Source organism: Zalophus californianus, chromosome 1 (genome assembly GCF_009762305.2).
Source record: "Zalophus californianus isolate mZalCal1 chromosome 1, mZalCal1.pri.v2, whole genome shotgun sequence".
In the NCBI taxonomy this organism is placed as follows: domain Eukaryota; kingdom Metazoa; phylum Chordata; class Mammalia; order Carnivora; family Otariidae; genus Zalophus; species Zalophus californianus.
In genome coordinates, this window is record NC_045595.1 from 66,945,010 (window position 1) to 66,969,070 (window position 24,061).

The 24,061-nt window shown below is 47.3% G+C and overlaps 1 protein-coding gene across 1 annotated transcript in view; it reads left to right on the forward strand.

The window, feature by feature from the left end:
• Positions 1 to 22,051: 22,051 nt before the first annotated feature.
• The window catches only part of XYLB (xylulokinase), a 51,938-nt gene continuing 49,928 nt past the window's right edge, over positions 22,052 to 24,061 (forward strand). The window contains exons 1-2 of the mRNA XM_035724376.1: positions 22,052 to 22,167; positions 23,463 to 23,545. Of these exons, the coding sequence (XP_035580269.1) occupies positions 22,111 to 22,167; positions 23,463 to 23,545 (140 nt within the window). The 5' untranslated portion in view covers positions 22,052 to 22,110. The remainder of the gene's footprint in view (positions 22,168 to 23,462; positions 23,546 to 24,061) is intronic.

Sequence of the window (24,061 nt, forward strand, 5' to 3'; positions counted from 1 at the left end):
AGCCCAAAGACCCAGGCCCAGAGGAGGTTGGGTCGAACAGGCTCCCTAGAGTCCTTTCGGTCCTTAGCTAACCTTGGGCACAGCAAGGGGCTCTCTGGGTGGGGGACAGGGGGATGGCTGTGTCTGTGAGGGCTGGGAGTGAGCAAGGGCAGGACTGTGCCCGCACCACCCACATCCTCTAGCCCAGGCATCTGCTAGCACGGGTGGGCTTCCAGCTCATGTGCAAGCTGACATAGACTTCAGCCCCGCCATATGCACCTGTCAAGGGTGGAATGTAAAGGAGTAATGACGACTTTTCCCACTTGTACCATTGCACAGAGCTTTCTCACTCACTTTTCCCTTTGACACTCACAAATAAGCATGGCCTTGGGGATTACCCATCTCAGCCTCATCTTTCGGGTTCCTTCCCTGATGGCTCCAGCCTGGCTCACCTCTGACCTCCACCACCCTGAGGATAAGTCCCTACATCCAGCTCACAGTTCCCACTACCCTGTTGTGGGGCCTTGCCCAAATAGGATCCAGGGTTCCTCAACAATTAGCCAGACCCAGAAAACTTTAGGTCAGGCCCTGGGTCCCACATCCTCTCTCCAGGGGAGTGCAGGGCCCTGAGGGCAGAGCCTGGTCCTTCTCTTTCTCTGCTCAGTTTCTTGGAAGATCATCAGCTTGCAGGGAGGAGCTAACTCCCTGGAGCTTTGGAGAAAAGGACAGAAAAGAGTGCCCAGCCTCATGGAGCAAGGGCAGCAAGGGCTGCTCTCGTGGACAGGGTTGGAGGGCAGTGCACAGTGACAGCTCCTAGCACCTGGTCTGAGCACACTGCTCTGGGGGAGTGTTCCCAAGCTTCGGCACAGCAAGAAGCTGGTGCCCACGCCTTCTCCTGCCCAGATCATTTTCCCTGTCCCTCGGTTTCTTACCGAATTTCCCACGATTGCCTCCCAAGTGGGGTTTGAAGTTCCCAGAAAAAGGGGTCTCACAAGTTATCTGCTTATGGGACAACAGGATGTTTTAAAGGCCTCCCCTGCTCTTTCTGGGGGGGCGGCATTTGAGACTTGGGGCTGGTATCCATGGGGCCAGGTCTCCCCCTGAGGCCAGCACCTGAGCCCCCTTCTGAGCTGCTTCCACCCTGCTTTCGGCTTGCGGGCACTCTGTACATTTCGAGCAGCATCCCTGTGGGGTTGGGGTTAGAGGCTGACAGTGTAAGAGGCTGGGTCCCATGTATAGGTCGCTGCCTGGGCAGTGGGAGAAATGGCCGAGCAGCTGAGAGATGCAGAAATGACTTTGCTGGGAGGATTCAGCCAGTGCTTCAGGGAACAGGAGGAGGAGCTGGGTCAGGACAGAAGGGACAGGCAGTGCTGGTGTGATGGAGCTGGTGGCCTCAGGTGTGGCTGTGGGCAAGACCCAGCGTACTCCTAAGTGACTTAGGTCTCCCGCGGGTTGCCAGGATTTGTCCGTCAGTTCCAGATAAACCTATCTCGTTTATTATAGCCATCTCAATGGCTCATGTGACTCAGAGTTTGACATTATGTATTTTAACCGACTAGACCCATGCTGTCTCACCCAATAGCCACTAGCCAGACATGGCTGTGGAGGGCTTGGAATGTGGATAGTCACAATTAAGATAATGCTGTGAGTGTAAAAAACGATTTGGAAAATTTAGCACAAATACTCATCAGCATTTTTATATTGGTCATGTGTAAAAATGATAAGATTTTAGATAAATGGAGTGGATAAAATATTAAAATTAATTGCACCACTTGGTATCCATCACCCACATGGCAGAGAAGATTAATAGCACCTCAAGTTTCCCTCCTGACTCTCCCATTCACCACCTTCTCTTCGTCCAAGGAAACTACTCACCTTCTGACAACATAGGTTACTTCTGCAGGGTTTTGAACAGTAGGAGGAGCCGCAGTTCAAATTCTTGTGTCTGGCTTCTTTCAACTCGGAGATTCCTCTGATGCAGTGTAAGAACTTTGTTTTTATGCTGTAGCGAATTCCGGTATTATGAATGTACTACAATGTATTCATCCACTCTAGTCGTGACAAACATTTTGGTTGTTTCCAAAAGGGAGAAATATGCTGCGATGAATAATGCTTCTGCTATGGTCTGACTGTGTCCCCCCAGAATAATATGTTGGAAACTTAATGCCCAAGTGATGGTATTAGGAGGTAGGGCCTTTGGGAGGTGATTGGGTTGTGAGAGCAGAGCACAAATGAATGAGATTCACGCCCTTCTAAAAGGGGTCCCTGAGGGCTAGCTTGTCCCTTCCACCATGTGGGGGCATGGTGAGAAGATCGTCCTCTGCAACCTGGAGAGGGTCCCTCCCCAGATACTGAATCTGCTGGTGCCATGATCTCGGACATCCCAGCCCCTGGCACTGTGAGAAATAAATTTCTGTTTTTCATAAGCCACCTGGTCTATGGCATGTTGTTATAGTGGTCCAAACAGACTAGGACAGCTTCTGTGGATTTCCTTGTAACTATGTCCTGGAGCACAGAAACACATTTCTCTAGGCTCTACTTGGGAGTGAGATTGCAGGGTTGTAGGGTATACATCACTTCAACTCTGGCCTGTCAAACCATTCATCATCCAAAGTAGTTGCTTCAATTTACACTTTTTAAAGGCAAGGTAGAAGATGTCCTCTGTGTCACCTCTTTGATAATACTTGACATTTTCAGACTTGAAATTTTACCCAATCTTGTGGCCATGTAATGATATCTCTTTGATTTAAGCTTACATTTCTCTCATTCCTAAGGAGGTTGAGTGCCTCTTGATAAATGTATTGGCCACTTGGATTCCCTGTTTTGTGAAATACCTAGTCAAGTATTTTGCCCATTTTTGTATTAGGCTGTCTGTTCTTCATATAGATTTGCAGGAGGACTTTATGTGTTCTCGATGAGTCTGTTGTCAGTTATATGTGTTGCAAATATCTTCTCCCACTTTCATTTTCCATTTCACTCAAAAAATTTTTATAGTTCCTTTTTTTAAAAATACGGGTGCCTAATTTTTCCAGGATCTCTTGTTGAAAAGATTTCCCTCACTGTCCTCAGTGCCATCATAAATCAAGTGACCATAAATGTGAGTTTGAGCCTGGGTTCTCTGTTTCATTGCCCTGTTTGTCATTCTTGTGTCAATACCGTCTTTCCTTGGGTGCTGTGGTGTATTAAAGTCTTAATATTCAGGGCATCCAACATTATTTTTCCTTAAAAGGGTCTAGGCTTTTCTCTGCCCTCTGCACTTCCAAATAGACCCTAGAGTCAGCTCATTAAGTTGCACAACAAAAATGAAAAACACCTGTTGGGGTTTGGACTGGGATTGGGGCTATCTATAGAACAATTTACAATATTGAGTCTTCCAATCCAAGAACATCCTAGATCATCCATTTATATAGGCCTTCTTTAAAGCTCTTCAGCAAAGTTTTATAGTTTTATGGTTTTCTTTATTGGGCCCTGTAGGCTTTTTATTTTTCCTTGGGTACTTGATTTTTTTAAGCTATCATAAATAGTACCTTTGGCTTTTGTTTTTAATTTCATTTTCCATTAGTTGCTGGTAGATGGAAAGGCCATCAACTTTTGTATAGTAGCTTTATATCCACAGTCTTGTTAAAGAAATTGTCTCTTCCTTTCCAATGTTTATGTTTTATATTTCTTTTTCTCGCCTTACTAGACTCTAGCTGGTTCCTCCAGTATGAAATGGAACAGAAGTGGTATGAGCAGGCATCCTTGTCTTACTCCTGATTTCAGAGAAGACATTCAACAAACATTTTAACATTAAGTAGGATGTTTGTTGTTAATTTATTGTAGGTAGCCTTAATCAGATTAAGGAAGTGACTTACTCTTTTTCTTTTTCTAGAAGTTGGGTTTTTTTCTTTTTTCCCTCCTCTGGATCTTAAATTTTATCAAATATTGCCCTTTTGGAAAGGCACTTCTGCATCCTGGGAGCTGTTCAGAGTAGGTGCCACCTCATCCATTCCCCAGTTTGTGGTCTAAGTCCAGCCGCCTGTCCAGCAGACCTACTTCTTAGCTCTGGTCAGTGTTTGATTTTTACCACTGGGAGCCCAGGGCTGGGGTATGAGCAGAGCCTCGGAGCTGCTGGAGCTTTGGCCCTAGAGCTGCAGGGTGCAGGCCTTCTCACCGAGCACACCTTCCACCACCAGCCTGGACTCCTATAGCTCACTGCTCCTGGAGGGAGTGGGAGGCTGAGGTTAGGAAGGGGGTCTGGACCCGGAGGGTGATGGTATTTGGGGGCACATTGACCGGTCCTGCATCCAGCAGCCCTCTGTTTGGAGATACCCTGAAGGCCACAGGGTCCTTGTCCGGCTCCTGCTGGCCTGCACCGAGGGAAGGGAGCACGCTCGAGCATAGGCAGCCCCGTGCGCCGCCCCGGCGAGTCCCCGCCCCGCCGCTCAGGTGCGCACCTCTGGTCCGGCCCGGTGCCACGGGGCGAGGCACCCTGGGGTCACATGGGATTTGGGAACCGGCCATCTGCGGCAACCCCCAGGTGGTGCCGGCCTGCGGGGGAAGTGGTGCGCAGGTACCACCTACCCATCAGCACAGCCCAGTAGCTCCGACAGCCGCTCAGGTTCATGAGGTAGACCTCCCGGACCTGTCCCTGGTTCACAAAGCAGGTCCCGAAGTCCACCCAGCTGGTGGAGAGCTGCAGCTCGGGCACGGCCACCGTGGCCCTCAGGGGCACCACCTAGGGGCACAGAGCCTGCAGTGTGGGGCCCTCGTGCCCTCCTGCTGACCCCAAGTCCCGAAGCTTCGGAGGAACACATGGGCAGCACCACAGCGAGTGGTAGGGGGCTGGCGCCGGCCTCTAAAACCACGGCCGGTGGGGGTCTGCGCCGGTAAAGGCTCCCAAAGACGCCATCTGCTCTCCCTCCGCCGCCCCTCCCCCTGCCCTGATCAAGCTCGGTGGTTTCTGCTCCCTGGTCAGGCTGCCCTCCCCCTCCTCCCCCAGCCCCTGGGGTCCCAAGGCCCAGCCCTCTGCCCCTCCTGGGCTCTGGGCCATCTCACCTCTTCCCTTGGCCTCAGGCCCCACCTGTGTGCTGACCCGTCCTCGCTCCTGGCGGTCCCCCCACAACAGCCTCAGGCACCGCCATACACACCTCATCAGCTCAGCCTTCCCGCCCCTGGGCCCCAGCAGCCGCCCAAGGACCAAGCTGGAGGGCCTGCCTGGTCACAAACGGATTCTTCCTTCCGGCCTCCCTGGAATCCAGCCCTTAGGCTATTCCTTTCTGTTCCTCACCTGTACCTTCCAGCTGGGAGGCTTCACCTGCCGCGCGCACCTCCTCCAGGAAGCCTTCCCTATTTCCCACCCCACGGCCCCTCACCTGGTTCTGAGCTGAGCTGGGTAAGGAAGGATGACCCTCATTTCTCCACGTGTGTCCTCAGGGACAGGCCTCTTCCAGGGCAGACCGGGCCCTCAGGGCGAGGCCTGGGGCTCCTCTGATTTCGGAAGGCGGAAGGCCGGGTCGGGGTCTGCCCTCCTCTGACCCACGGGAACAGAGTCTGGCCCGTTTCTGCCCTCTCCGACATGGGGCAGGCCTGGGACTCACCTGAGTGGTCTGGTTGGCGTACTCCAGGAGCAGGTTCTGAGTAAACACCATCTCTTTCTCCCCACTGGCGCGCTGCCGGATGTCCACTCCGGGCAGCATCTGGTCAGCCGGGAGCCTCTGATAGGAGAGCAGCTCCAGGGACAGCGAGAAGGACACGTTCACCTGAGCAGATGTGAACAAGCCTGTCACCTGAGGCTGCCGAAGGCCAGCGGCGGCTTCCCCACCTGGAGCTCCGTCGTCCTTCCCTCCGCGGCCCCCACTGCCCGGCAAGGCCCCAGCTCGGCTCCTGCCCACACGCAGCCTGCGGGGCCAGCCCAGACTGAGCCGGCCCGGCCCCCGCAGCCTGTGCGGTGCATTCGGTCCACAGACACGGCGCCCCGCTCTGTGCCCAGCACCCTTAGTGCTGGGGACAGGGCCCTGCCTGCCCTCAGGAGCTGAGGACCTCGAGGGGGAGACTACAAGCAAACCGCCCTTTACCCCTTGGCATGACCAGGGCTGCGGGCAGGACTGTTGGCCAGGTACTGCCTGTGTTTTTATCCTGAGGACAGTGAGGAGCCTCTCTTATGGGTTGTAAACAGGGGGATGTCCGAATCAGCTTTGCCTTCCTCAGAGGTCACTCTGGCTGCTGTGGGGAGGTTGGCAAGGGGACACAAGAGTCAGGGGGCCGAGGTGTAACTTGATCCAACAGGATGAGGCTCGGATGTGCGGCTTCTACACAGGTCAGCGGACCTAGCTCAGCAAGTGTACCTAATACACTTGTTAAAATACAGATTCCGGGGCCATCGGGTCAAGAGCAAGTCAAAAGCGCAACCTTTATTAAGACTTTGAAAGATTTAAGGCTGTGCCTCCTAGACCCTTTCAACCAGACCAGTTTAGTAGAAGTTTCTGGGCAGTGTTCTATATGTGTGCTGTTCAACACAATAGCCACTAGCCAGATGTGGCTAGAGTCTTAGCGCTTTTCTTTTCAAGAAAAAGGAAAGACCGAAAATGAATGAGTTAAGTATTTCAATGTAAGAAGTTAGAAATAGGATAAACATGCCCATCAAATATATAATGAAATGATAAAGAGCAGAGATTAATGAAATACAAAAGCAAAGAAGGCTGAAAGTTTGTTATTTGAGAAAATTAATTATGGAAACAAATGGAAAAACCTCTGCCAATAAGAATTCTTTAAAAAGAAAGAGAGAGAGAATGGAAAAATAAAGAATATTAAGAATTAAAAGGGAAAGTAGGGGCGCCTGGGCGGCTCAGTCCTTAAGTGTCTGCCTTCGGCTCAGGTCATGATCCCAGGGTCCTGGGATCGAGCCCCACATGGGGCTCCCTGCTCAGTGGGAAGCCTGCTTCTCCCTCTCCCACTCCCCTTGCTTGTGTTCCCTCTGCTCAGGCAGAGGGAGAAGCAGGCTCCCTGCTGAGCAAAGAGCCCGATGTGGGGCTCGATCCCAGGACCCTGGGATCAAGACCTGAGCCAAAGGCAGACACGTAACCGACTGAGCCACCCAGGCACCCGACATGGATGCATTTTTTAAATAATTTTTTATTATTATGTTAATCACCATTCATTACATCATTAGTTTTTGATGTAGTGTTCCATGATTCATTGTTTGTGCATAACACCCAGTGCTCCACGCAGAACGTGCCCTCTTTAATACCCATCACCAGGCTAACCCATCCCCCCACGCCCCTCCCCTCTAGAACCCAGAGTTTGTTTTTCAGAGTCCGTCGTCTCTAATGGTTCGTCTCCCCCTCCAACTTACTCCCCTTTCATTCTTCCCCTCCTGCTATCTTCTTCTTCTTTTTTTTCTTAACATATATTGCATTATTTGTTTCAGAAGTACAGATCCGTGATTCATCAGTCTTGTACAATTCACAGTGCTCACCATAGCACATACCCTCCCCAATGTCTATCACCCAGCCACCCCATCCCTCCCACCCCCCACCACTCCAGCAACCCTCAGTTTGTTTCCTGAGATTAAGAATTCCTCATATCTGTGAGGTCATATGTTACATGTCTTTCTCTGATTGACTTATTTCACTCAGCATAACACCCTCCAGTTCCATCCACGTCGTTGCAAATGGCAAGATCTCATTCCTTTTGATGGCTGCAAATATTCCATTGTGTATATATACCACTTCTTCTTTATCCATTCATCTGTCGATGGACATCTTGGCTCTTTCCACAGTTTGGCTATTGTGGACATTGCTGCTATAAACATTGGGGTGCACGTACCCCTTTGGATCCCTACATTTGTAACTTTGTGGTAAATACCCAGTAGTGCAATTGCTGGATCGTATGGTAGCTCTATTTTCAACTGTTTGAGGAACCTCCATGCTGTTTTCCAGAGGGGCTGCACCAGCTTGCATTCCCACCAACAGTGTAGGAGGGTTCCCCTTTCTCCACATCCCCACCAACATCTGTCGTTTCCTGACTTGTTAATTTTAGCCATTCTGACTGGTGTGAGGTGGTATCTCATTGAGGTTTTGATTTGGATTTCCCTGATGCCGAGCGCTTTTTCATGTGTCTGTTGCCTATTTGGATGTCTTCTTTGGAAAAAATGTCTGTTCCTGTCTTCTGCCCATTTCTTGATTGGATTATTTGTTCTTTGGGTGTTGAGTTTGATAAGTTCTTTATAGATTTTGGATACTAGCCCTTTATCTGATATGTCATTTGCAAATACTTTCTCCCATTCTGTCGGTTGTCTTTTGGTTTTGTGGACTGTTTCTTTTGCTGTGCAAAAGCTTTTTATCTTGATGAAATCCCAATAGTTCATTTTTGCCCTGGCTTCCCTTGCCTTTGGTGATGTTTCTAGGAAGAAGTTGCTGCGGCTGAGGTCGAAGAGGTTGCTGCCTGTGTTCTCCTTTAGGATTTTGATGGACTCCTATCTCACGTTTAGGTCTTTCAACCATTTGGAGTCTATTTTTGTGTGTGGTGTAAGGAAATGGCCCAGTTTCATTCTTCTGCATGTGGCTGTCCAATTTTCCGAACACCATTTGTTGAAGAGACTGTCTTTTTGCCATTGGACATTCTTTCCTGCTTTGTCAAAGATGAGTTGACCATAGAGTTGAGGGTCCATTTCTGGGCTCTCTATTCTGTTCCATTGATCTATGTGTCTGTTTTTGTGCCAGTACCATACTGTCTTGATGATGACAGCTTTGTAATAGAGCTGGAAGTCCGGAATTGTGATGCCGCCAGCTTTGCTTTTCTTTTTCAAGATTCCTCTGGCTATTCGGTGTCTCTTCTGGTTCCATACAAATTTTAGGATTATTTGTTCCATTTCTTTGAAAAAGGTGGATGGTATTTTGATGGGGATTGCATTGAATGTGTAGATTGCTCTAGGCAGCATTGACATCTTCACAATGTTTGTTCTTCCAATCCATGAGCATGGAACATTTTTCCATTTCTTTGCGTCTTCTTCAATTTCTTTCATGAGTATTTTATAGTTTTCTGAGTACAGATCCTTTGCCTCTTTGGTTAAATTTATTCCTAGGTATCTTATGGTTTTGGGTGCAATTGTGAATGGGATCGACTCCTTGATTTGTCTCTCTTCTGTCTTGTTGTTGGTGTATAGGAATGCCACTAATTTCTGTGCACTGATTTTATATCCTGCTACTTTACTGAATTCTTGTATGAGTTCTAGCAGTTTTGGGGTGGAGTCTTTTGGGGTTTCCACATACAGTATCATATCATCTGCAAAGAGTGAGAGTTTGACTTCCTCTTTGCCGATTTGGATGCCTTTGATTTCTTTTTGTTGTCTGATTGCTGTGGCTAGGACTTCTAATACTGTGTTGAATAGCAGTGGTGAGAGTGGACATCCCTGCCGTGTTCCTGACCTTAGGGGAAAAGCTCTCAGCTTTTCCCCATTGAGAATGATATTCGCTGTAGGTTTTTCATAGATGGCTTTTATGATATTGAGCTATGTACCCTCTATCCCTATACTCTGAAGAGTTTTGATCAAGAAAGGATGCTGTACTTTGTCAAATGCTTTTTCTGCATCTATTGAGAGGATCATATGATTCTTGTTCTTTCTTTTGTTAATGTATTGTATCACGTTGATTGATTTGTGGATGTTGAACCAGCCTTGCAGCCCAGGGATAATTCCCACCTGGTCATGGTGAATAATCCTTTTAATGTACTGTTGGATCCTATTGGCTAGTATTTTGGTGAGAATTTTTGCATCCATGTTCATCAAGGATATTGGTCTGTAATTCTCCTTTTTGATGGGGTCTTTGTGTGGTTTTGGGATCAAGGTAATGGTGGCCTCATAAAACGAGTTTGGAAGTTTTCCTTCCATTTCTATTTTTTGGAACAGTTTCAGGAGAATAGGTATTAATTCTTCTTTAAATGTCTGATAGAATTCCCCTGGGAAGCCATCTGGCCCTGGGCTTTTGTTTCTTGGGAGATTTTTGATGACTTCTTCAATTTCCTTAGTGGTTATAGGTCTGTTCAGGTTTTCTATTTCTTCCTGGTTCAATTTTGGTAGTTGATACATCTCTAGGAATGCACCCATTTCTTCCAGGTTATCTAATTTGCTGGCATAGAGTTGCTCATAATATGTTCTTATAATTGTTTGTATTTCTTTGGTGTTGGTTGTGATCTCTCCTCTTTCATTCATGATTTTGTTGATTTGGGTCCTTTCTCTTTTCTTTTTGATAAGTCTGGCCAGGGGTTTATCAATCTTGTTGATTCTTTCAAAGAACCAGCTCCTAGTTTCGTTGATCTGTTCTACTGTTCTTTTGGTTTCTATTTCATTGATTTCTGCTCTGACCTTTATTATTTCTCTTCTCCTGCTGGGTTTAGGCTTTATTTGCTGTTTTTTCTCTAGCTCCTTAGGTGTAGGGTTAGGTTGTGTATTTGAGACCTTTCTTGTTTCTTGAGAAAGGCTTGTATTGCTATATACTTTCCTCTCAGGACCGCCTTTGCTGTATCCCAAAGATTTTGAACAGTTGTGTTTTCATTTTCATTGGTTTCCATGAATTTTTTAAATTCTTCTTTAATTTTCTGGTTGACCCATTCATTCTTTAGTAGGATGCTCTTTAGCCTCCACGTATTTGAGTTCTTTCCGACTTTCCTCTTGTGACTGAGTTCTAGTTTCAAAGCATTGTGGTCTGAAAATATGCAGGGAATGATCCCAATCTTTTCATACCAGTTGAGACCTGATTTGTGACCTAGGATGTGATCAATTCTGGAGAATGTTCCATGGGGACTAGAGAAGAATGTGTATTCTGTTGCTTTGGGATGGAATGTTCTGAATATGTCTGTAAAGTCCATTTGGTCCAGTGTTTCATTTAAAGTCTTTATTTCCTTGTTGATCTTTTGCTTAGATGATCTGTCCATTTCAGTTAGGGGGGTGTTAAAGTCCCCCACTATTATTGTATTGTTGTCAATGTGTTTCTTTGCTTTTGTTATTAATTGCCTTATATAATTGGCTGCTCCCATCTTAGGGAGATTTTTTATTTATTTATTTCTCCCTCTCCATCTGCCTGCCACTCTGCCTACTTGTGCTCTCTCTCTCTCTGTCAAATAAATAAATAAATAAAATCTTTAAAAAAATAGATTACAAACAAAATCCAGCAAAATATAAAAGAAAATAAAAATACATTTTGACCAGGTTGAATTTATTCCTGAAAATTCAAGATTGGCTTAACCTTATAAAATAGGTTAATGTATTTGGGGTGCCTAGGTGGCTCAGTTGGATAAGTGGCTGACTTGATTTCAGTTCAGGTCATGATCCCAGGGTCCTGGCATGGAACCCCACATTGGACTCCACACTCAGCAGGGAGTCTGCTTCTCCCTCTCCCTCTGCCCCTCCCCCTGCTCTCTCTCTCAAATAAATAAATCTTTTTTAAAAAGTAGATGAATATATTTGACAACATTAATAGAATTAAAAACTATCATTTACAAATCTAACATACATTAATTTAAAAAAAAAACCCTCTTAGCATAAACTCAAAAATTTGAATTTCTTTAACCTAATAAAGGGCATCTGTGATAATGTTCTGTGTCAACTTGCCTGCGCTAAGGGACGCCCAGAGAGCTGCTGAAAACATTATTTCTGGGTGTGTCTGTGAAGGAGTTTCCAGATGAGATTAGCATGTGAACAAGTGAAGCAGAGGGCGGGCACCCTCCAATCCAATGAGCCCTCTGACATGGGCACTCTGTGTTCTCTGGTCTTTGGACGCACATCGGGATTTACATACTCCTCAGCCCTCCAGGCTTCCAGCCTTCAGACTGGACTGAATTATACCAACCACCGGCTTTCCTGGTTTTCCAGCTTGCAGGCGGCTGACGGTGGGGCTTCCTGGCCTCCATAGCCATAGGAGCCGAGTCCTGCAATAAATCTCCAGTCCGGCTCTCTACACATCCTATTGGTTCTGTTTCTCTGGAGAAACCTGAATGATACAGTGTCTATATAACCCGGTGCAGTGGAGACTATACTTGGCAGTAAAATGTTGAAAGTGTTTTCTTTGAGGTCAGGCACACCTGTGCTCTCACTCCTATTCTGCAGCTACTTGACATCCAAGCCAGAGACAAGTAATGGGGGCGGGGGGGGGGCGCACATGTTAAAATGTCATCATCACAGTTGCAGAGGTTATGAGAATCCCTGCAGGAAAAGTTTAAAACTCTGTGAATAAATGAGGGGCGCCTGGGTGGCTCAGTCGTTAAGCGTCTGCCTTCGGCTCAGGTCATGATCCCAGGGTCCTGGGATCAAATCCCGCATCGGGCTCCCGTGCGCTCGCTCTCTCTCTCTCTCTCTCTCTCTCTCTCTCTGAGCAATAAATAAATAAAATCTTTAAAAAATAATAAAAATAAAATAAAACTCTATGAATAAATGAGATGAAAGACACAGGTAGCTGGTCCCCACGCAGGTCTCCAGTCCGAATCCACACACCGCCTGTGAAGATGTTGGGAGCATGATAGCCAAGGAGCAAGCCCCCTTTCCAAGTCCAGGCCCAGAGGGGTACCCAGAAAGAGGAGCTGGCTGGTCACCAGAGGACAGCACCAAGCAGTGTCCTTATTAAGGAACTTCTGGAAGATCGTGGAGTATGAGAAGAGGGCTTCAAACTTCAAATTTCACCAAGACAGTGACCTTAGGAACAGTTACAGAACTTCATTAAGAGGTGTTAAAAGCTCAACATTACATAAAGTTTTTGAAAAGACAGGAGAGATCTTTGGTGGAGCATCTCTGAAGCACAGGACAGCCTTACCCCTGACATTAAGTGGGGGTGGGAGGGGGGGTAAGTGAAGCTCAGTTTAACATCTTCCCTGCCCTCATGTTTCCACTTCAGTCTCCAAGACCCTCGGACTCATCCCCCCAACAATATCACTGGGCTCTGACCTGTTCTTCCATTCTTGTTGCTGCCTCCGTGTGGTCAAGCCTCTAGGAAAAAAATTATCAACTTACAGGAAAACAGTGAGCAAGAGAACATTGTAAATGACACCCCAGGGTGCCTTCAACAAAATCTACATCATGAGAAACCCTATGGAACAAACAACCCATCTTCTGCAACGAATCATCTGCAAGAAAAAAAAAAAAAGATGGAAGGAGAACATGCCGACGGAGGGAGATGTAAAAGGACAATGAGCCGATCACAGTGTGTGTGCGTTTTGGGGTCCAGATTCAAACAAGTACTTATGGCATTCACAAGGCAATTGGAAATTTGAATATTGACAATACTAAGAAATTTTTTTTAAAGTTTTCCTTTAGGTTTCATAACGGGATTGTGGTTGTTTTTTAAAAAGGTTGTGTTTTGGGGGCACCTGGGTGGCTCAGGCAGTTGAATGTCCAACTCTTGGTTTCAGCTCAGGTCATGATCTCAGGGTTGTGGGATTGAGCCCCGTGTCGGGCTCTGCGCTCAGTGAGGAGTCTGCTTGTCCCTCTCCCTCTGCCCCTTCCTCCACTCTCTCTCTCTCTCAAAAAATAAATAAATAAAAATCTTTAAATAAATAAAAAGGTTGTTTTTTAAAAAATATAATTACATACTGATGAAATGATCAGTAGCATCTGGGATTGCTTCAAAATAATAATAACGTAGGGGAAATGATGGCTGGGGGAGTGTGGATGGGCCAGGTTGGGTGGGCAGGATGGGCCATGGGTGGATGATTTGGGTGCTGCGTGATGGGTCCAGAGGGATTCATTATACCATTCTATCTACTTTCATGGATTTTCAAAGGTCTCCATTAAAAAGACTTAAAAAAATTTTTTTTAAGGATTTTATTTATTTGACAGAGAGAGACACAGTGAGAGAGGAACACGAGCAGGGGGAGTGGGAGAGGGAGAAGCGGGCTTCCCGCCGAGCAGGGAGCCTGATGCGGGGCTCAATCCCAGGACCCTGGGATCATGACCTGAGCCGAAGGCAGATGCCTAATGAGTGAGCGAGCCACCCAGGCGCCCCTAAAAGCCTTTAAAATTTTAATGAGATAAGAAAGAGAAATTGGTTTGAGTAAGATTAAGCATTCCTTGGGAAAACATGAATATTTTTTACCAAACCCTCTTTTTAAGCGTGTGCAAATACTTAAAATGTAAAGTGCTTTCTAGTCTACCGTTTGTCAAAAGGTTATGCCAGCAAATTGACATTTCATTCACATATACATATGATTCTATATTGTCAATGTCACAAAATTAACATATTTTCACAATTTCAATTTTATATTTCAAAATGAGTCCCCAGTTTAAAAAGAAGCACACCCTGACCATGTCATTCCCCTGCTCCTGCCTTCCAGTGGCTTCTAGTTGTCCTCAGCCACTGACTCGCTGCTGAGGAAAGGCCACCAGCTCTGCTGTTCATCTCCCTTATCCAGCTGGATGAAGAGGGAAAGATCCTCACAGGGCACTGGGCCCAGGGTCCAGTGGGGAACGCCCTTGGGAGCGACCCTGCCCCTAGTTTCTTCAGGGCCAGGGAGCTGGATCCCAGATGCCTGAGGTCGGCCTCCCTTTAGGCTGGAGGCCAGCTGCTTTCCTGTCCCCTCTGAAGACTGAGCTGGTGACCAGGCCTGAGTGCTGTGACAGCAGGGCCTGGCTCGACATTGTGGTTTTTAGTTCTTTATGAAGTTGCTTTTTTCATGTTTCTGATTTTCTTTTTTTTAAGAGGTTGGTCTTTTTCTCTGGGGTCAAAGACTATCTCTTGGATTCTTTATCTCTTTTGTGTTTGTGCTATTTTCTTATTGTTTTTGCCTTGTTTGCCTTTTTTCTGTTTTCTTACAGGCTCATGTTTTCTTCTTTTTTTCCCTAACCTCCTGAATTATGGGGTGTATTAGTTTCCTAAGGCCGCTAAAACAAAAACAAAAACAAAAACAAAAACCATAAACTAGGTGGCTGAAATGGAAACTATCTTTCACAGTTTTGTAGGCTAGAAATCTGAAATTGAAATTTTGGCAGGGCCACGCTCCTTCCAGAGGATCTAGGGAGGAATCCTTCCTTGCCTCTTCTAGCTTCTGGTGGTTGCTGGCAATCTTTGGGGCTTTGTGACTTGGAGATGCCTCACTCCAATCTCTGCCGGTCTTCACGTGGCATCCTTCCCTGCGTGTGTCCATGTCTAAATTTCCTTCCTCTTGTAAAAACACCAGTCATTGGACTCAGATCCACCCTAATCCAGTATGACATCATCTTAACTTGATTACATCTGCAAAGACCTTATTTCCAAGTAAGGTCACACTCGCAGGTACTATGAGTTAGAACTTGAACTGTATTTTGGGGGGCACACAATCATACTTACTACATAATTTCTTTTCACTCTTTAATGAAAACACTCAAGAATATGCATTCAAGAATATGACTCACCTGTGAGTCAATCCCAAAGATTCTGCTAAAGATGTTTTTATTTTCTTGCTTTCTAGATAGTGTGTTAGATTTTGATTTTCTTTTTGACCCATAATTATTTAACAGAATGAGTTAAAAGTCCTAAGCACCTTGAGATATCCCATTATTGCTGTTTTGTTTGCTTGTTTTCTTTTTTAAAAAAATTCTTTTAGGGCGCCTGGGTGTTTCAGTCAGTTAAGTGTCTGCCTTCAGCTCGGGTCATGATCCCAGGGTCCTGGGATCGAGCCCCATGTTGGGCTCCCTGCTCAGTGAAGAGTGTGCTTCTCCCTCTCCCCTTGCGCCTCCCCCCTGCTCATGCTTTCTCTTTCTGTCAAATAAATAAATAAATAAATAAATAAATAAATAAATAAATAAAATCTTTAAAAAAGTTCTTTTAGTCTGAAAGTTGAAAGTTCCATAATTTATCAACCCCCCCCAAAAAAACCCACTACCAAGTTAATTAAAATGCTAAAGTCACGTGCTAACCACCAGTTTCTAAGTCCCATTCACACAGATAATTGTTAATTACTTGGAGTTAATCTTTCCAGACCTTTCTTTCATGTATACATGTTTCATTATCTGCCTCAAATGCTCATGGAGGGAGGAAAGGCAGATACCAAGGCACAAACGCAATAAGACCAGAAAAATGGAAGATACCCACACCAACTTTTAATTTTCCTAAATCAAATTTGCTTCTGAGGGGAGTACAAATACATAAACAGGAGGTGTATCCATACTCTGGTGAAAATAAGCACTTTTCTCCTCAGGGCTCTTGAGACTCTGTTTGCTTAAACATCAAAGTCCATCAAACTTTTATCTAGATATAAACAAAAAATCAGCTTTAAAAAATCTTAACCTCAGCTAAATGAGTTACTTATTTAACTGGAGGCAGGACCACTCCTTACCCTCAGACTTAGACAAACAAATCTCTGTGACACGTGCCCTGTTAGGGGCTATAGTTCAAAATATTTCTTTTCCCTCATAACAGCTTCCCACTCATCTTACAAAGAATTTGCACTACCTTTGATATAGAATAGACCGAATTATTTATTTTGTAACATATCCCAAGTTGAAATCTATAAAATTTCAGACAGATATAATAAATTAGTGAACCTGAATTATAATTGATTGTCTATTTCATTCCCTAATTTCTGATTATTTTTTTAAAGATTTTATTTATTTATTTGACGGGGGCAGGGAGTGCACACAAGCAGGGGGAGGGGCAAAAGAGAGAGGGAAAGTAGACTCCCCGCTGCAGAGGGAGCCCAACTCGGGGCTCGGCTGGATCCCAGGACACAGGGCTCCATCCCAGGACTCTGGGATCATGACCTCAGCTGAAGGCAGATGCTTAACTGACTGAGCCACCTAGGCACCCCCTGATTATTTTTCATTTGGTGATTTTTATCTTTGTCTTAGAAGTGAAAGGGATAGGAATTAAAGCTACCAATTACTCCTAACTTTTCACTCTTCATACTACTTATTTAGAAAAAAATATATAAGCCTGGATAATTTTAATAGTTCAGTACTAATGAACACAGATTTAAGCTGAGGGGGATAAAAACAACTAGTTTGCTATTTTTACATGAACAAAATAAAACATATTGGAATTTATACACACTTGCATCTTTAGAAAGAAAGCATATTTTCTTCAGGACTTTTCTAAAGAAAAAAAGGCTTATTTTGAGAAAAATCCATGTTTACTTTGAGAAAAATCTGTGCTGTGGCTGCCAACTTCAAAGAATGAATAGATATTCTGGTGGTGTTTCATTGGAGACCAGATTTGAATTTAGGTTTGTCTCCATTTTCCTATATTACAGTGAATTTCATTATTATATGTACTAAATGAAAAGTTATTTTCATTCTCTGAAACATTTGTATCTAGTGCTTACCTCAGACTGATAAGTTTGCACTGATTTCTGTATTATGGTGTAATTTATTCAGCTGACACACACCTAGATTCAAAGAAAACTCGATTCAAAAATCAAAGACCTTACTAATAGAAGAAAACGTAGGCTGATATCTTTGTAGAAAATGTCAGATAATAGCTCTTTGGTCTGAGAGTAATACTGCTTAAACAAGATCAAAGAGCTCAAAAACCAATGGATTTTATTATATTTTAAGTTAAAGATTTCCAGTCAACAAAAGGCAAGATGGACAAAGTCAGAAGATAAATGACATATTGGGAGAAAAGATTTGCAACATCTAAAACTGGGGATTTATACCCTGAAATGTCAGACACTCCTGCAAATCCACAAGATAAAGACAAAAATGTCTTTGTCTTTTGCCCAACTGAAAAATGGGCAAAGGACATAAGCAGGAAGCCACTGAATGGTAAATCCCAAATGTCTAATGAGTATATATGAGGAGATGCTCAAATTCATCAGTAAGGAGGGCAATGAAAATTAAAACAATGAGAACTCACTCCTCACTTACTAGATTGGGAAATATTAGAAGGATGATGTTAACCTTAAAAAAATAAAAGTACCAACTACTTAATCACCAAAAATGGGTTTATTTGGGAATAGCAGAGACCTGTAATCAGGTACAACCATGCTACCACAAAACCGTAGGCAAGTTTGCAAAACACAGGGCAGGACCACCTCTTTTATAGAGGAAATGGGGGAGTGGGGCCGATGTTATAAACAAAAGGTCCATTGGAGGAAACTGGGAGTTTGAAGTATGGTGGCTTTTGATTGGCTGAGTTGTGACTGTCTCTCATTGGCTGGGCTCTTGATGGGGGGGTGGGGATGAAGAGGCCTTCCTTCGTCCTGCTGGGATAGTAAAGTAGCTAAAGTAGTAGCCAAGGGTAGGGTCCTTGTTTTCCTAGTGGCCGCAATTGACAAGTGGTGGGGTGTGAGAGCTCCCCCTGCTGGCCTCTGCTCCGTATTCGAAATGAAGTTTCCTTTTACCAATTTTCACAGTGAAAATGCTGAGGACTTTATGAAAGATGTGGGGATAGAGATGCCTTTGTACATTCTAGCTGAGAGTGTACACTGGCATAGCTAACATTAGGAGTAATCCGGCACTCCAATCAAACTAGTTATGCACACCTAGTATAAATCCTACTCTTGGATATATAACCCTGAAAAATTCCCTCACACGGGTCCATAAGGGACACGGACGGGGACGTTCTGTGCAGTGCTGTTTGCATTAATGGGGAGCTAGAGTCCACCCAGGTGTCACTCATGCGGAGCCTGGACAGTAAAATATGGGGTTGGCCTACTACTGAGTACGATGAAGCAGCTAGAAGCAAACAACTAAATCAGGGGTTCCCAAATGTTCTCACATCACAGCATCCTTAGAATCTCAACAATTTTCCTTGGAACTCCTAGTCCAAAAGCAATGGCTAAGAATTCTGTGTATTAAGTAGTTAGGTCCAAACAGCTGAATACACATTTATGTTCTAACAACTTGGTGGTATCTGAGGAAAACAATGCACATAATTTGGAGGAGAAAATAGTATTTCATTTCATTCTTAAATAACCAGAAGAACTTACTAAGAGGATGTGTGTGCCTGTTGGGCACTGCCCAACTTCTCAAATGTTGGCATCGGATTGGACACTACTGTCCTTACTCTCCGTTTCACCCTGATTTCCCTGTAGTACCTGCTTCTCACCACAACTGCTGAAGGCACAGCCCTGCAAAGATATATGACATTATATCATAGAAAGGAACATAGCACAATCTAATGTTGCAGCTGTGGACTACCTCAAATTAGCAGTTCACATGGCACCGTTTGGGAACCACAGAATTAGGTATACCTATAGCAGTATGAAGAAACCATAAAAACAGTGCCAAATTAAAAAAAAAAAAGTACCAGAAAACTAAGGCCTAAGGGGCTCCACTCAGTCTATTCTTGCTGAGGTTTCAATGACCTTACCGCTAAACCAGGGAACAGGCTCCCATACAGCATTTGGCCCTGTTGAGTCCCTCCACTTCCAGAAATGTTCTTCCATTGGCTTCCACCAATCCCCCCTCTCATGATCTCTTCCTCGTCTTTTTTTTTTTTTTAAGATTTTATTTATTTATTTGACAGAGAGAGACACAGCGAGAGAGGGAACACAAGCAGGGGGAGTGGGAGAGGGAGAAGCAGTCTTCCCGCAGAGCAGGGAGCCCCCGATGTGGGGCTCGATCCCAGGACCCTGGGATCATGACCTGAGCCGAAGGCAGACGATTAACAACTGAGCCACTCAGGTGCCCCTCTTCCTTGTCTTTGACTTGTCCTTCGCCGTTCCCTTCGGTGGTCTCCATCTGTCCCACTCTGAGCCCTTTCTGCACAAGCTAGCCCACTCCTATTGGGACCTAATAACTCACAACTCATTGTCTTTGGCCCAGAGCTCTTCCCTGAGCTGGGGGCCACATATCCAACTGCCTGTTCAGTGTCTCCACTCAGACATCCACAGGCACCTGAGACCTACCACGTCCTGACTAATCTCCCCATCTTCCCCACTCCCCCAGCTGCTTCTCCCATGTTTCCTAACTCAGAGAATGGAACCCCTCTCCACCTTGTCGTGGCCTGTGGCAGATTGCATCAGTGGCCCCAGTTCTTCACCTTCCCTGCATCCACACCCTTGCCCAGGCCTCATCCCCACCACTTGGCTTCGGGTGGCCCACGAGACTTTGGCTGGTGGCACAGAGGAGGAAGTGTAACAGGACGGTTCCGAACCTAGGCCTTCAGAGGCCTCACTCACGTGTTTGCCCTTGCCCTCTTCTGCTCCCCAGCTTCCATGAGAAGAGCATGGCTGGGGTACTCCGCTGGTCCCAGGAAGAGAAGGCCGAGAGACATGTGGAGCAGAGCCACTCCACCGGAGTCTAGCCTAGATCAGCTGACACCTCTGCCCCGCCCCGTGCTGAGCTGCCAACAAGTGAGGAACACTACAAGATTATTGTTCTAAGGCACCAAGTTTGAGGGTGCTTTGTTACGCAGTTAACCAACCAGGTCGCCTAAACTAGAAACCAGACATTGCCTTTGACTCCTCCCCCTCTCAGTCCACGTGGTTCCCAGAGCTTCCCGAATATCTCGCGACTCCATTCACTGTCTCCATCCTTGGCACCTCTGCCTTACCTCAGGGCCTCCTGCAGCCCCATTTTAACACATTTCTCCTTTCTGTCTTTTGCCCCTATTCTCCACACAGCAACTTCCTATTATTCAAATCTGATCACGTGACTTCTTTTCTGGGGGTTGGCTATGCCCTCAGGCTGGGGTACCAGGGCCCCGGATGAGGGAAGGACGCTCGCTGGGGACCGTGGGTATCCTGGTCACTGCAAAGAGACACCTCCGGGGCAGTTTCTGCTTTGTTCCCAAGTCAGTGCAGGGGCTCTTTGGTTCTGCGCAGGGAGCCAGGTTCAAGCTTGGAGCAAAATAAGCAAAAGACTGGCCTCACTCAGGCCATGGCAGCGCTTCCTCAGGGTCCCCCGGAACCACCTTTACTGCTGGGTGTGCTTTTTGAGGGCATCAACAGAGAGGACAACCTGAGAGTCATCGACAACTTGGAATTACACTTTCTGTCTTCATTCGTTGCTAATGGGTTAAGTCGTGGGTGGGCAGCTTCCCTATGTAGGCAAACGGGCTCTCAGACCTCCAAAAGAAAGGGTGAATCACCAGAATGGGGTAGGTGCCACAGCCCACAGAAAAAGGCACCCCTGAACAAAATAGGGCCTCCCTGTGGGATAACTTGAGAAAGAGCCAGCGGCCTTGGCCTTCAGAGACATTTGTGTTTTGCCACAGGCCTTCTCATAAGACTACCCAGAAAATTGTCTCCTTTAGTGGTTAAACATGCAGATTCTGGAGGCAAATTTACTGGCGTGCGGGCCCAGTTCTGTCACTGATCTAGAGACCTCGGGCTGAGAGGAGCATCTGGGCTCCAAGCAGCTCAAGTTCAGCAAGAGAGACAGCCAGGTAATCAGACCATTGCAAAAGTATGAGAGGGGCTCCCATGGGCTGGGAAGGCCCTGGGAGGAGCATCTCACCTGTGAGAGCTTCTGGAAAGAAGTCAGTCCTAGGGACAAGGATGACATAGCCAGCGGGAATGTGGGGAAGAGAAGGTGTCCTCCCTTCCAGGAGGAGAGGGAGTAGGTCTGATTTTGTTTCTCATGGCCCCTTCGCCATGTCTGGCACACATTAGACTGCCAATACCAGCTGATCCCAGGAATGAATGAGCCTCTCTGTCCAGAACACCAGGAGCTCTGATTTTAAATACAGAGGTGGGATGTGGCACATGTCAGAGCTGGGTAACCATTCAGATTTGCTGGGACCTGACAGGGCCTGTTGGAGCCCAGTGCCTGCAGCCCCAGGGTACATTTGTCTGTGACCTCTGTGTCACCAGCATGAGTGAACAGCTGTATTAGTACCCGAGAGATAGCCATGGAAGTCTCCAGGCTTAGGGCCACCAGAGACAGGTTAAAGGTGGAACCTCTGGCCCAGATGTCCTCCGCGGGTAGCCAGGCCGCGTTAGGGCAAGACCTGTGCAGGGAGCACATGTGGATGGATTGGAGGGCAGGGGAGGGGTGGGGAGAGAGAGCTGCGCAGGGGGTACCTGTCCTGTTGCACAGGTGCGAAGCGCGAGGGCCTGGCCGGACGCGTGTCCCCGCCCCGTCGCCCGGCAGGCGGCGCCAGAGCGCAAGCCCGCGGGTGACACGGGTCCCGGAGTCCGGCCGGGCGGGGCGAGGGGCGGGCCCGGCGTCTCTGGGCGTTGGGGCGCGGCGACACTGCCGGCGCGGGAAGGACGGACAGACGCGCCGCCGGACCCTCCGCGGCCATGGCCGAGCGCGCCGCTCGCCCCTGCTGCCTGGGCTGGGACTTCAGCACGCAGCAGGTACAGTCGCGGGCCCCGAGTCCGGGCGGGGCGGGCCACCTCCTCCGCGACGCCGGGCGGGCTGGTGGGACCCGGGCGCGGGGAACCCTGGGCCGAGCCGCGCGCGGGCGCGCCTCCCTCCCGGGCTTCCTGGGGGTGGGGTGGGGGACGCCGGCGACCCCGCCAGATTCGGCCGCGACCCGGCCTGGACTCGGGCCCTCCCGGAAACGGTGGGCGCCCCCGCCCCCAGCCCCGGCGGATCCCGCGGGCACGTAGCGGGAAGTGCCTCGAGCGGCCGGGGTCCCCAAGCCTTCGCCCGTCGTGGGCGCTGAGTGACAGGGACCCGAAGGAGCTCGGCCGCAAGACTCGGGAACAGACAGACAGACGGGTAGACATGCACACAGGCATAACCAGTGACCTGGAACCAGATCACTGCTTGGAACTTTTTTTACGTGGAATGGGCACGATATACGCATGAACTTTGTTCCACCCCTGGTTGGCACCAGCATGCCCGGGTCAACGTACCCGGCACTGCTGGCCCCAGGACGGGCCGTGCTGCTCCCGGAGCTCTGCAGACAGGCGAGCAGAGTCAAAATGCCTTCAACCTGGGTGTGGGGTACCAAGGGCCTCCCTTTCTTTAACTTGGGAAATCAGCACAGGTGCAGTCAAATCCCTGGGTCTCCGCGACGGGTCAGGGAGGCAGGCTTAGACCAATCCCTGATCAGAAAGTCCTGTGGGACTCTGCAGTCAGGTTCCTTGCTGGGTCTCAGTGCCCATCTGTCCGAGAGGAGCTGTGAGGAGCTGTACCCCTGAGTTTGGAGGTCTGCTCCCTTCCGGACCTGTATGTCTCTGGACCATGATCACAGCCTATGGGAACAGCCCAGGGACCTTGTCCGGTCTCTCAGGTCCCTGCACACGGGGTCCCGAGAGGCATCTCCAAATGCTGCTTCTCATTCCTTCCCCTGGAGGACTTAACGCAGGCCTCTCTGCCACGTTCTGGAATCAGCTCTTCTATGAACATCTGGTTCTATGAACATCTGGTTCTCGGCTTTGGTTGTTTAGAGGGACCAAAGATTCCTTGAGCAGTGTAGGTGTTTCGACTTTGCCTCAGCCTCTTCATTTTACCTACTCTTTGGGTATGTTCCCAGAGGGGGCCTCCATTGCCGTGGTTACAGTGATGTACCCCAAGCTTCTGGGAGGTCTCCAGGCTGAGCCACCCACTAGGGTGCTGGGCTTCACCTGGTGATGTTCCTACCCCTGGGCCAGTGTAGAAGCTGAGGAAATTTCTATACACCATTTTTTAAAATGCCTTCCAGGTGAAAGTTGTTGCTGTTGATGCAGAGCTGAATGTGTTCTATGAGGACAGTGTGAATTTTGACAGAGACCTTCCAGAATTTGGGTATGTACCTAGTGTATGTGTGTGTGGGAGGGGTTGGTTTTGGGGTCCTCCCTCAGCCTTTTACATTTATAAACCACACTATTCCGGTGTTATATTGTGATTTACAAGAAATACATATTTGGTCATTCAGATGGCCAAAATATATTTCTCACATGTATTTGGTCTTCATCCACAGTTCCTGGCTCACAGCTCCCCAAACCCTTGGAACTTCCTAAAGTGTTGAGAGTCATAAAGGTGTCTTTTGTTATGTTAACGGAGATGACTTTTGGACCCCACCTGGGGGTAGGGGCTGGTTGCCAAGAAGACCAACCACATGATTAGAGGGTTGGGATTTTCAGCTGGAGGTTGAAAAGGCCAATGGCCAGTGGCTTAGTCAGTCCTGACTATGTAATGAGGCCCTCATAAGAGCTCAAAAGGGCTGGGTTTAGAGAGCTTCTGGGTTGGTGAACATGTGGAGATTGGGCAGAGTGGTGTCCCTGGAAAGAATATGGAAGTGCCTTGCACTTTCCCCATACC